This window comes from Silurus meridionalis, chromosome 10 (assembly GCF_014805685.1).
Source record: "Silurus meridionalis isolate SWU-2019-XX chromosome 10, ASM1480568v1, whole genome shotgun sequence".
NCBI lineage: Eukaryota > Metazoa > Chordata > Actinopteri > Siluriformes > Siluridae > Silurus > Silurus meridionalis.
In genome coordinates this window covers 6,390,829-6,405,018 of record NC_060893.1, presented here as the reverse complement: position 1 = coordinate 6,405,018, position 14,190 = coordinate 6,390,829, and the positions used below count along the sequence as shown (strand labels likewise).

Below are 14,190 nucleotides of genomic sequence, written 5' to 3'. Positions count from 1 at the left end.
GTAGCTGAAATTGCTGAAGAAGTTAATGTTGTTAATGCTGGATGGTCAGGACTGTTTTGGCAGCAAAAGGGGGACCAACACAATATTAGGCAGGTAGTCATAATGTTATACCTGATCGGTGGCCATGAAGGTCTATGTTTATTTTAAATATTTTAAAAAAGGCTGGTTCATTTATTTGAGACTAAAATACTATAACATTTAGCATATACTTCTGGACAAAAGCAAAAAATGGAAATATTAAACTTTTAAAAGTGGAAAAATTCTATAACACATGCACGTGTTAACATTTTCTTTTTTACTTTTTTTTGTTTGCTGTAGAATTTGGAGAAGAGTGAGAAACACTGAAATTCATTTATATCATTAGATCATTAGAAACTACTTGGACAAAACACTGGGATGCCTGACTTTTCCAGCTAAATGTGTTTTTTCCCCCAAACTGTTGCCACATTGTTGGAGCCACAGAAACTTATAGGTCGTTTTTGGATGTGGTAGGATGACATTTTCTCATGAATTAAGAGAAATCTGTTCCAGCATGACAACGCTCTTGTGCAAAAAGACAGCTTAATGAAGATATGGTTTGGATGGTTGCAGCCTGTGCAAATTTTTGCTTATTCAGCCACAAGGGCATTTAGTAAAGTCAGGCACTGGTGTAGGGTGAGGAGACCTAAAATGCACACAATGTTCCAATAAATTCCAAAGGTGTTCTATAGGGTTTAAGTCAGAACCCTATACCAGGCCACTCAAGATCTTCCGCTCATGTAAACCATATCTCCATGTAGCTGACATTGTGCACAGAGCTGGGACAGGTTTGTATCTCCTAATTCAGACCATGGGAAAATCTAATGTTATCTTATACAATGGTGTCCCTCCAAATCTGTGGTAACAATTTAGAGAAGAACCACATATGCCTGGAAAAGTCAGATGTCCCGAAACTTCGGTACATATCATATGAAATTATATAATTTGGTTTATTATAATTTTACTTATACACAGTAGGCACATGTCCTACTGTAACACTGTCTTGTAGTGTGCAAAATAGGACTCATCATACACACATATTAAGCCAGAGAGACTAGAAAAATGAGAGCAATATTCCAGCATTATAAAAACCATATACAAATTCAGGTCTTCACGGTAAAGATTAATGTTGACCAGACATGCAGGGGTTATGAAGGATGGGAGCAATATTCAACAGGTCAAAAATACAGCTTTATGCACATCCCAAGAGTCAGACAGATGGAGAGACAGCCACAATCCCAGTCTTAGAGGTAAGAACGAGAGAAAGCATAGCAAGCTCAATGTCATAAAAATGTCCTAGTGTAGGAGTGAAAATCAGGGTTTTGCATTCCGTAATGTGCTTTCCACATGTATCGGAAGTGAGCTGAAATCAGAAATAGACCCAGACCTTGAGCTTTTTTCATCTCCATGCTGCCTGCTACATTTGGCTATGTAGCATTCACAAGTGGACAGACAATATTATCTCAGGAACCCATGCATGCTTAAGAAAGAATTTCAGAGCTTTAAGGTAGATTGTAACTGAAAGGGAATGTGTTTTTTAGCTAGTTTTAGTTAAGTGACTCACAGGAAAGACTTGACATCCAGGCCACGGTTCTTGATCTGGCTCATCATGTAGTCCCAGCTGCCCGGGTTCCCCCTCAAGACCCGGCTCCCTGTGCCTCCTGACCTATAGCGGGAAGCTCCGCCCCCTGCTGTACTCCCTACAGTACCTCGAGTTCCAGTTCCTCCATGTTGAGCCGTAGATGTTGCTCCTTCCCCTCCACCCGGCCCTGTCCCTCCACCCCCTCCTCCAGGTTGAGAATGGAGCTGACCCAAGCTTTGTGAGATGGCTGAACGGGAACTAAGGCCTGAGGCTGGAGGTTGGATGAGGGGCTGTTGGAGGCTTTGCTGCCTGAGCAAAGTCCTGGGGCGGGGTGTGGCACCCGCCAAGGGGATATGCTCCAGAGATGAGAGGGCAGGGTCTGTGAAACTAGGTGGGCAAAGCAGAAGGGAGGGAAGAGAGCGAGAAGGGGAAGGCGAGTGCGACACAGTGATGGGCGGGGCAAGAGCAGCAGAGATGGAGGGACCAGCATAAAGGGGCGGGATGAAGAAGAGGAGGATGAATAACCATGTTGGGAGTCAGGGGATGAAGTGGAGGAACCGTGTGAAATGTGGGATTGAGAGGGGGAGCATGGAGAAAGAGGGGAAGTAAGATTGAACAAAAAGTTGTTTGAATCCGGATGAAGCAGAGAAAGCGAGCCAGAGGAGGAGAGAAAAGGAGTAAAAGTAAAGAAGGTGGAGAGGTTGGAGGAGAAGTTGAAAGCCGGATGAGGGCAGAAAGGAACAGCAAGCGATGATAAGGAGGACAAAGGCATAGAAATTAACTCGTCAGGTTGAGAGGAGGAAGAGGGAGTTTGAGGAGATGCAGGGTGTGAGTGAGAGCGAGGAGAGGGAGGAGAGAGGAGGAGAAGAAGGCAGAATGAAAGGACCATCAGGCCAAGGCAGTAGGCACCGTAACACAGGTAGCAGAAGAGGTTACAGCCACCTTGGTCAGCATGAGCTGACAGGTGTGTGTAACTGTGCATGTGTGTGTGTCCGTTCCCAGGCCGATTCGGACCACCTGGAGCAGACAGTGAGCGGTGCGAGTGCAAGTGTGCATGACTGTGTGTATGTCCCTGCAAAGTGTGTACAGCCTGCTTTCGCGGTATCCAAGGCTGAATGGCACGTGGAGTATGTCGCATCTGGCCTGAGCAAGCATGCCGAGGCGTGTGTGGCACCAAGCGACCACTGCCGGTTCTTCCAGGTGACTGCTTTTTGGCTTGATGAGGAACGCCCATATTTTTTCTTCTCTCACCCTTTCAGTCTCTACACAATAAATCCAGACATCTCCTGCTGTCTTTGTTCTATCGCTTAACCGCACTCAGTCACTTACTCTTTCATCTGACCCATTCTTATATACAACTGCAGTCCTCAAAAACCATACACCGACCAATCGTCTTTCTTATCTCTCTTTTGTAGAAACGTCACTCTTTCTTACTCACCTCCCCCTGTCACTAACTCTGTCTCTTATTAGCCTTATTTTCAGTCTGTTCTTCATCAGCAGGCTTTCAGAAACTGTGTCAAACTTATTGGAGCACAATCACAAACTTTAGACGAGCACCTAAAAGCTGACAAGCAACAACCACCGGCACTGTTAGGGGCCGAACAGTCTGCAGCACACTAAACTGCTGGACAGCTGAGGGTCCAGCTTTATCCAGCAGATAATAAACAATGTTTGTTTTTCTTTTTACATAAACATTCTATAACAGTAGACCACTGGCCTGTCAGAAATTACTTGCAAGTAGTGACACAATGGTTTGCAATACAAGAACTGTTGAGAGAGTGGGAAGAAAAAAGACAGACAGACATAAAAAAAGAGAAAGAATTTTTGAGAGAGAGAGAGAAAAAGAGAAAGAGAGAGAGAGAGACACACACACACAAAGCGTCAAAGAGACAGAGAGAGAGAGAGAGAGAGTGAGAGAAAAAAGAAAAATGGGGTGTGAGACACAAACACAAGAGACAGACACATATAGCTGCCTGGAAATAGAATCCAATTACAGAGTGAAGAGGGTGGAGAGAGGGGAAAGGATAAAAGAAAAGAGAGAAAGAGTGAACAGAGGAGGGGAGAAGTGTGCACGTACAGTGAGACCAGAGGAAAGTGCTATGGAGAGAAGGCATGAAGGAGAGAGCTGGGTGCCAGAAGAGAGGAGGTGCGAGATGGGGTGAGAAACGAACTTAAATTAAGCACCTGGTGTGTGACATCTACAGCTCAGACGTCATCCATTGCAAGTCTAAACATAACCAAGACAGAAATTCTCTCTCTCTCTCTCTCTCTCTCTCTCTCTCTCTCTCTTTCTCATACACACACACACTCTCTCACTGTCTCCACTACTGCTGCTGTTCATGACACTTCTCAACAATACAAACCCAACATTTAATCATCATCACTGCATTCTACAAGTTTCAAATAATTTTCCGATTTCCTCCTCACCCACAGCAAATTCTATCGCCTTGTCTCAATCTACTGCATATGCAATATACATGTGATTATTGCCCTTTAATAAAAAAAAATATATATATATATATATATATATATATATATATATATATATATATATATATATATATATATATATATATATATATACCCTATTGGAAACAAAAACATATATTACGGAACATTATAAATGTCTTAAGAAAATTACTAATGCTGATTATCAATTGCAAAAAAATATATATATCCAGCAAAAATATCTTGAATATAGTGAAAACATCTATAGTCAATTATATCTAATGGTTACTATTATAAGATTACATAATTCCAATAGAGCACTAATATATAGTATAAAATTGTATATAAAAATTGGTATAATATATATCTATATATATATATATATATATATATATATATATATATATATATATATATATATATATATATATATATATATATATATATATATGAATTTAATAATATTGTTGGCTTTTTTTAACTTTTAGTTGTTAGTCCTTACATCATTAACTCATTTTTCATTCATTCTTGCTCAATTGTTTTGTGTTTTGAGTTAATAAAGATGCATTATTGCTGCTAATTATGCAATCAATACTCATTTTCTCAGCAGATGTTTGCTCAAGAGATAGTCTAATTTTGCAAGTCGCAATGTAAAACAAACTGTGAATAAACGTTTGACAAGCATCTATTTAGAGCTTTATTAAGGTGTGTGTGTGTGTGTGTGTGTGTGTGTGTGTGTGTGTGTGTGTGTGTGTGTGTGTGCATGTGTGCATTGTTGTTTATTAAAGGGTTATTAGAAACTTCTAATAAACATTTTTTATATTTTTATAATAAAATGTCAAAACAGTGATATTTGAAGTTTAGGTTATACACCTAATTAAACCAGCCATTGGGGTTGCACAAGCCTGTGCACTCTTAGTGCTGGTCCCAAGCCAGATAAATGGGGAGGGTTGCATTAGGAAGGGCATCCAACATAAACCGTGGCAAATTAAATATGCGGATAACAAACCGAGGCCCGGGTTTTGAATGACTGCCACAGGTACAGTATTGTTAGCCAACAGGCTACCAGTGGAAATTCGGCTACTGTTGGCCAATGGAGGAGAATGAAGGGGGGACGATGTCTACAGAGACAGCAGGAAAAGGATAAGTGTAGAAGAGTGGAGGTTGGGGTAGGCACTTCAAATGTTGGTACTATGACTGGTTAAGGGAGAGAGTTAGCTGATATGATGGATCAGAGAACGGTAGACATGTTTTGTGTCCAGGAGACCAAGTGGAAAGAGAGTAAGACCAGGAACATTGGGGGTGGATTTAAACTGTTCTACCATGGTGTGGATGGAAAGAGAAATGTTGTTGGGGTGAAGGTAAGAGTGTAGTGGAAGTGAAGAGAGTTTCCAATAGGGTGATGAACGTGAAGCTGTAAGTTTAAGGGGTGATGATAAATGTCATCAGTGCCTATGCTCTGAAAATTCTGGAGTGAGTTAGATAAAGTGGTAGACAGTGTACCTAGGAAATAACGATTGGTGATTGGGGCAGATTTCAATGGCCATGTTGGTGAAGGGAACAGAGGTGAGCAGATTTCAATGGCCATGTTGGTGAAGGGAACAGAGGTGATGAGTATGGGTATGTATGGCCTTTTGGAGAGGAATGTGGAAAGGCTGATAGTGTTAAATTTTGCAAAAAGAATGGAAATGGCAGAGAGATAAGAAAAGTAGGCAGGAGTAAATAGAGATACAGCTGCAGAGGAAGAGGGATGTGGCAAAAGCTAAGGAAAAGGCATATGAGGAGCTGTATGAGAAGTTGGATGAGGAACTATGGAAGGAGAAAAAGATTTGTACTGATTTGTAACAATTGGCCAGGCAGGGGGACTGAGCTCGGAAGGATGTTCTGCAAGTTAGAGCAATAAAGAATGCAGATTTGTTGACTAGTGAGGAGAGTGTGTTGAGAAGATGGAGGGAGTACTTTGAGAAGCTGATGAATGATGAAAATTAGAGAGGGAAAAAGTTGGATGATGTGGAGATAGTGAAGCAGGAAGTGGATAGGATTAGTAAGGAGGAAGTGAGAGCAGCTATTAAAAGAATAAAAAAGCGTTTATATGTTTAGGAGAGATGGCAGTGGTGTTTTTAACCAGATTGTTCAACAAGATTCTGAAAGGTGACAGTATGCCTGAGGAATAGAGAAAGAGTGTGCTGGTACCAGTTTTTAAGAATAAGGGAGATGTGTAGACCTGCGGTAACTACAGGGGAATAAAGTTATGGGAAAGAGTATTGGAAGCCAGGCTGAGAGAAGAGGTGACCATCTGTGAGCAACAGTATGGTTTCATGCCGAGAAAGAGCACTACAGGCGCATTATTTGCTTTGAGAACCTGGATGGAGAAGTATAGAGAATGTCAGAAGGAGTGTGTTTTTGGATTTAGAGAAAGCATGAGGAGGTCAGGTGCGTTAGAGAAGCATGTGAGGGTGGTTCAGTGTGCACTAGGAACGACAGACTGGTTTAAGGTGGAGGTGGGACTGCATCAAGGATCGGCTCTGAGCCCTTTCCTGTTCGCAGTGGTGATAGACAGGTTGATGGACGAGGTCGGACAAAAGTCTCAATGGACTATGATGTTTGTGGATGAAATTGTGATTTGTGGTGAGAGTAGGGAGCAGGTTAAGCAGAGCCTGGAAAGAAGGGGAATAAAAGTCAGTAGCAGTAGGACAGAGTACATGTGTGTGAATGAGTCGGAGGGCAGTGGAGTGGTGCGGTTGCAGGGAGAAGAGGTGGTGGAGGGGGAGGAGTTCAGGTACCTGGAGTCAACAGTGCAAAGTAATGGAGAGTGTGTTAGAGAAGTGAAGAAAAGAGTGCAGGCAGGGTGGAGTGGGTGGAGAAGAGTGGTAGGAGTGATTTGTGATAGAAAAGTATCTGCGAGAGTGAAAAGGAAAGTTAAGGACTGTGGTGAGACCTGCGATGTTGTATGGTTTGTTGAAAGTGGCGCTGGCTAAAAGACAGAAGGCGGAGCTGGAGGTGGCTTAGGATTAGAAATTACAGATTGCTATGCTACGATCCGCTGTCACGACCCATAACCGGAGCAGCCGAAAGAAGAATAAGAAGGGTACACATATAATTTTACAGTTGTTTTAAATTCCAGGAAAAAAAAATCTCAAAACGTAAAATATTTTTACAATTTTGTTTCGTTTTTTCGTTTTTTGTCATCTTGCAATCAAAATCCTATGTCAAAACCATCGTAACTCTGGGATCATCTGTATTTGCACTTTGTCCGGGTTAGTCTCAGTGAAACCTGAGACTATCATGGGAAATGTTGGTTGTAAGATGGGTATACACCCAGATTGGGGTTGCAGTTCATACTGTACATATGTTCGCACACAAGGGCAACTTTGGAGACTTTAATTCACCTAACAGCATTTTGAAAGGTGGAAACCTGGAAAAACCTGGAGTAAACCAGTATATATATATATATATATATATATATATATATATATATATATATATATATATATATATTAGGGCTGTCAAAATGAATGCGTTAATATTTTTTTATATGCGTTTGTGGAACTGTTTAAAAAGTTGTTAAAGCAAGACAAGCAAACAGCAAACCAGTCAAGAGCTCCGCTTTAGACGACTAATGGCAGTCAGGTGAAAGAGCAGAAAGGCTAAATTGTGCTCCTCTGAAACAAGGATAATATAATAATTAGGCCATTATAAGAGCTGAGGTTGTTGGCAGGTGGGGATGGGATTTAGAATAGTTGTAATCACAGTGTTTTGTTACATTACTGCCTGATATTGAGCTTCTAGTATATATTACTGTGTGTGTGTGTGTGTGTGTGTGTGTGTGTGTGTGTGTGTGTGTGTGTGTGTGTGTGTGTGTGTGGTGAAGTGAGTCATTGTGGTAATGCGTCTTCTATTATTAGTGCGCCGCAGCCCGAATCGTCCATTTAACACGGACCCACACACAGGCATGTTCCCCATAAAACCCGTTCCAAATACACACTCAATTTTTTTTTCTCTTTCTCTCTGTCTCGCTTTCACTCACACACACACACACACACACACACACACCCCGAACTAATCAACAGTGTATGTGGCTCTGAGCTACCTGGTTCGGTCCACCCCTCCATGCCCTTTGGCACTCTTTCTTCACTGTTTCTTTTCTCTTTTTTCCCCCGTGATTAAATGAAAGCTACAAAGTCTATCTTTGTACTCACCATTTTTCATCCTCACCCCTTAACCTCCCTCTGTTAAACTATACTCTCCCGAATCCCATTTATTCTGCACTCCTTCTCTACCCCATCCCAACCTCCCCCCATCCTCCCATCCACCAGCTTCAATCTCTTTCTTTCTTTTCGACTCACTTGCCGTTCTTCAGGTCCTCGGACTGTGTGCGTCCGTGCGCCATCTGCCACCTGCTGGCTTTATTGGCTCCCATCATCATACTCTTCACGCTGTCGCTACGTGAGGGGCCCCCGCCATCCCCCCCACGACCACCAAGAGACCCCTTCTGCCCCCCAGAGACTGAGCCACTGGGGATGATGTTTGTAGGGTGGAAGAGGAAATGGTGAGAAAGATCACAGAGACATAGTGAAAGAACAGTAAAACAGAGAATGTAACGGTGATATAACGGTTGCATTAAAAAAAGATGCTTAAAGGTGAAAAAATTATCTACCATCTACTCAGTGGTTGAGAGTTCATATGTGCAAACAGGTGGTGATGGGAAACAGTGCATGCGGTAGGTGTCGAGTAGGATGAAAAGGTTTTTTTTTTTTTTTTTTTATATCCAGCACTGATTATACCTCCTGTCCATGCAGTGTGTTCTGAAAGCCTGGCAGCACTTTGCTTACAGCACTATGGGCTTGAAGTTAATTATCTCTGGATTTATATTTTTTCTTGCTGTCCATTGGAGAACCTTATTTCTCTGGGTTCAAGCTCTCTTTTGAGAGCTCTTTGTTACGGAAATGTGTCAGCATAACGAACAGGGAAATGAATACCACCTCAGGCTGCTCTGGTTATAAAGCTTGGGCTGGCAAGAGCGAGAATCTGCTAGGAGTCAAGGCTATCAGTGAAATTGTCAGAAAGCACAGGCTACCGTCACTAGAGGGCATTACTGAGTCTGATGTCATCGGCTCTAAAATCCAATGCTGCCGTGTGATGCATGTGATGCTCTCACTAATGCACCATTGTGGTGTGTACTCGGCTTCTGCGAATGTTACAGGAATCGCATACATGACAACTGGGATGATGGAAATCCTAGCACTACAGCACCCCCTGGTGTTTGGTGTTCCGTTTGAACACCACATCAATCTTTGTGTCAGAGCGCATCTGAATAAAATCCTAATAGAAACATATTTCATTACACATGCTTTAAGGTGAACATCTGCAATCGGTTATTAGTCATACATCGATTGTTAGGCACCATAATGGGTACCGATGTCATAAACAGCACGGAAACGACTCAACATCTCGCCACAAAACAGCAGCAGCACTATAATAGCAATTACAAATACGAGGTTATGAACAACAAACGAGAGTGGCAGCTGCAGAGCAGAGCAAAATCAGCTCAAAGCAATTGTTTCACTTTCACTTGTCTTCGCGTGTTAAGTGAAAAAAAAAACACCACCAGTCACCAGGGTGATCTTAAGAGCATTATGTAGGCCTAAGTGTGCATCAGAAACTATAATGAATGATAAATAAAGAGCTGTATAAACCTGCCAATAAATGATATCATGTCAACGCCATTTTGAGGGATCTTTAAAATATTTTGCCTGTACTAAGAGTGCAGCAATTTGCCTGGCAAAATGAATCACATTTTGCTCGAATCTGCAGCTCTCACACCATTGTCCAGATTCTCTCCACACCTTTTTAATCCAACCAGCTCCAGATTCTCCGGGGCCTTCTAAGAAAGACCACTTATGTACTGTAACAGTCCAATTAATAAAAGGGCACGTTAAGCTGAAAAGACAGGATTGCTCCCACATCAATCATGGTTCCTTTATTTTCGTTCCTGACAGCTCTCTCTCCATCTGAAAACCTTGCTTGCTTGTTAGATCTAAAAAGCCACTGAGTAGCTTTTGACAGGCAGGTGCTATAGAAGTGTGCTCTGTAATGCCAGTGCAGCTAAAAGCTCCCGCTGGCATAGCCAGCTGTTTAGGAACTGAATAGAAACTGGACTGAATTAAGCGGGTCCTGGTTCACCTCATCCACAAGCTGGAGTGGAGGTGAAAGGTGGGAGTGAACAAGGACTGCACTTATAAGCGACACATTTTGATTGACCAGGAACCAGGAACTAGCTAGCTAGGTCAAAACCACAAAACACAGAGTACGAAGGGGTAAACAAGAAAATGGCAAATAGGAACAGTTGCTAACTAAACACAAGCGAGACCACAAGTATTTATAGACACACACTCTCTCACCCTTACACACACTGCACACACCCCGAACAAGACAAAGGTGAGGGAACGAGGCCAGGAAAGTGGCCATGGCAGAGCCAGAGCAGGAGAGGAGGAGCTGTGACACACCATTACCACATCACAACTTCACGGCAACGGTCAACCCTCAGCAGGATATATCGAGGGAAGGAAAGGAAAGGGAAGGGAACGGAAAACATAACAGAAAAAAATAAACAGACAGCGTGCTAGTAGCTTTGACAATCTAAACTCATACATCAGAGGGTTGTCCGTCTCCATGGTAACACCCCATGGGGGCGAGGAGAGGGGCGGAGGCTAGAGTTTACGGGCCAGGGAAGCATGGCAGGGCTGTAGGGAGCAAGGGGCAGTTCCACACAGCTCCTCTCCTGTCATCGTCTGAGCAAATTATTATGATGCATCACTAACCTGCAGGCTTCACGAGGGCACCCGGGCGCACTGAATTACAGAGCCGTGTTTTATGACGGCGGATGGAGAGGAGACTGAACGGCGTGACGTTAAGTAAAAAAAAGTTAGAATGGGTGCGAGGCCAGGAACAAGCATGATGATCAGAGTTCAGGGCTGGATTTCCGCCCATCATGCAGAATGCAGCTAAGTGTTCATTCGCTCTTTACACGCCGTGCATTACAAACTTCGCGCTGACTACAGACGTCCGATCCAAATGGAATTCTAATAAAGCAAAAATGTCTCTTTTTTTTCCAAAATGTTGGCCCCGTTTACATGTGGCAAAGATGCAAAATGTATACGCAGGCAATTTCCCAGACAAGACGCGAACCCTCAGATAGCACACGCCAGTGAAAATGTGAGAACTCTGTTTGCTAATTGAAAAAAATAAAGAGCATTTTTTTTCCATTCACCCTTGACTATAATGTGCTATTTAATCCTGATAAGTGTTGTAAGACAGCACCCCTTTCGTGAAGAGAGCGAGCAGATGAAATAAATCATCACCATGTAATAAGCAGATTCAGCTCCCTTCACACAACATTCCTCTAGTGATTAATCGACATAACCTATTTTTGGAGCGTCATGCCGCTGTGGAGCACATGACTGACTGCAAAAAAAAAAAAAGGAAAGGATATGAAATTCCTCTAAAAGTATGAAAAGGAAAAGATAAAGCATACACATTGACAGGGAACCAAAGTAGCATAGTCCCAAAGTCTTCCCAATTAGCAAACAAGCTGCTTCGAAACGTATTTTGCGATGTCGGCCGGATGTGTGTGTGTGCTATCTGGGTCACATTAGATGCATTTACATGTTGTTTTTTAAATGCATGCACATCGGTGCGAGCGGATTTCACCTTTTTTTTTTCTTTTTTTTTCCGTGGCGTTATGCAAACAAGTACTCACCAAGGCCACATGAACATCGTCAGTTCCTCAGGTGAGACCTCTTCGTCAGTAAAAGTACTTCGTTTGGCTGGACTGCATTTACACCAAACTGAAATCTAAACACAGCACGAGGCGCTCAGGCTGCTCCATGACATTCTCTATGGGCATTTACAGCTCATCCGAAAGAAAACATACACACTACGAATACAGATTGCCAGCTGTAAAAGGGGTCATAGCCTTTTGGAAATCTGTTTTTGCATTTCCTCAGCATTGAGCATGAACATGTAACGTGCACTGTATATATAAATATAAATATATATTTTCCTATTCGTTGTTTTGTCTAAGTCTGCCTCCTTATCTGCACTCTACAGCCTTGCCTGGTTGGCAGGGGTTATAAAAGGTTGGGATAGTTAGGGTGGGGTCTGTTGGGTAAGGGTTGGGTCTCTTACCAGCCTGGACAGAGACTCACTTGAGCGTGAGGCGAGGGTCTCCGTAAGGGGCATAGGGAGAAATGTTTAGTACAAACTCCTTGGGCGGGTAGGAGCTCCACCGCTGCTGCTCTGAATTGCTGTCATTGTTATTCCAAAAGTCTCTGTCTAGATCACTAAAGGCCAGAAAGAGACACACACATCCATGAGACACAGCATATCCATTCATCGGTCATCCATCTAAACCATCCGTCCATCAATTAGCTGTACTGCAGCCAGGGCTCTAATACAACCACCGAATCATGTTTTCAACAAAAGAGAGCATTTAAAGACGTGCAAATCTGAAGTCGATAACAGAGTGGCTGGGGGAAACACAAAATGTTCTTAAAGCAAAACAGAACAGTCATGTATGAGACAGAAAAAGGAAACATTCATTTACAGATTCTGGAATTTGGATGCAGTCAAAGAAATCGAAGGAAAAGTAAGAGAAAAAAATGCATTATATAATTACAGATCATTACTACAGATCGTACACACACACACGATAATAATACAACATCAAAAAAATCTACACATTCTACTCTGCTTAGGAGGGAAAAGAGTGTTAGTAAAGAAAAAAAAACAAAGAACGAACAATTGTTACAAATGACTCTCATGGAGATTCACAGTCTGCATGGTCATAGCTGCACTGCACATGAAGTAAAAAATATGAGGAGAGTAAAACAGCTCACAAAGAGTACAAGTCTCCACCAACAAGAGCAAACAAAATAAACCAATTAAGTATAACTGCTTTCAAACATAACCTCATGAAATGCACTAGGATCAAGGGGGAAAAAAAGACATTTGAACACCAGCCCCACCTGCAAACAGATAAAGCTGGATGTGCTCTTATTATTATTAGCATGATTATAATTATTATTCTAAGAGCACAGCTGCATTAAAGAGGCGAGTGAACTGCATTTTGAGTCACAAGTGAGAGTTCATACGAGCTCCCTAGGAACATGGAAAAAAAAAGGGAAGCAGCGATTGACTTCACCAGCCTGCACCGATAACAACAGCTGTGCAACAACACGATGCATCCACCCCACTTAACTCTCACTTATAGCCAGCACTTATGTCTGCCAAGCACCTCTTTCACACGCATACACACACACACACACACAAAAGCAAAACCGTCTATTTAAAAGAGATAAATTTACTGCGTCTGCCGCTCCCACACACACTTAAGCATTGGAGATGCTATCAGTCAAGGAAGCCGGAATTAGGCATAATGGAAAAGAATTTTCAGAATAAAGAGAATGCTGAAACATTTTTTCAATCTAAGCAAATCATATCATAAAATCGGCTTGCAGCAGATGAAATGCAACATTTTAATGTAACACAAAAAAGGGGATCGTGTATATTGGAAAAAAAAAAGTCATTCACAGTTGGAAGGGAATAAAGAACAGGAATTAGGAACATTTCATGGTGCTAGTCATATGACTATCAGCAGAGCTCATTAGCCACCTTGGCATCAGACTTACCAAGTCGTGTGATCTAGTGTTAGAGATAGAGAGCGAGATGGAGAGAGAAAGAGAGCTAGGAATGGAATGAAAGAAAGAAAAGGAGGTTAATTGTGTGAGATACTCTCCACCTACTTGATGGCTTTCTTCTCTCCTCTGCCTCGTGCGGAGTCTGGAGTGCTCACAGCCTCGACCCCTGGTTTATTTCTCTTTCCCTAGACACAGAGAGAGATAGAGAGAGCAAGAGACAGAGTGAGGATCTCAGTATGAGATAATAACGAGATAAAATCTCCTAATTAATCCATGAAACAAAACTCTGGAGTGCATTTACAAGGTCTGCATATAAGCCATTAAAATCTTTACTGTGCTCCTCCTGCACCCTGTCTGCATCTCCCTCCCCCAGCTCTAGTCTGATAGCCAACATCACACTACATCCTCAGTTGTAATTACTGTAAATATCCTATTTTATTCTAA

General features: G+C 42.3%; 1 protein-coding gene across 3 annotated transcripts in view; it reads right to left on the bottom strand.

Moving 5' to 3' along the window:
* Positions 1 to 14,190, bottom strand: part of syt7a (synaptotagmin VIIa) — a 130,393-nt gene that overhangs the window by 35,073 nt on the left and 81,130 nt on the right. The window contains exons 3-6 of one of the 3 annotated variants that reach the window (XM_046858769.1): positions 13,852 to 13,931; positions 12,256 to 12,390; positions 8,395 to 8,562; positions 1,583 to 1,987 (exon numbers count right to left, since the gene is read on the bottom strand). In XM_046858769.1, the coding sequence (XP_046714725.1) occupies positions 1,583 to 1,987; positions 8,395 to 8,562; positions 12,256 to 12,390; positions 13,852 to 13,931 (788 nt within the window). The remainder of the gene's footprint in view (positions 1 to 1,582; positions 1,988 to 8,394; positions 8,563 to 12,255; positions 12,391 to 13,851; positions 13,932 to 14,190) is intronic. The other 2 variants (XM_046858770.1, XM_046858771.1) reach the window with 2 other exon arrangements.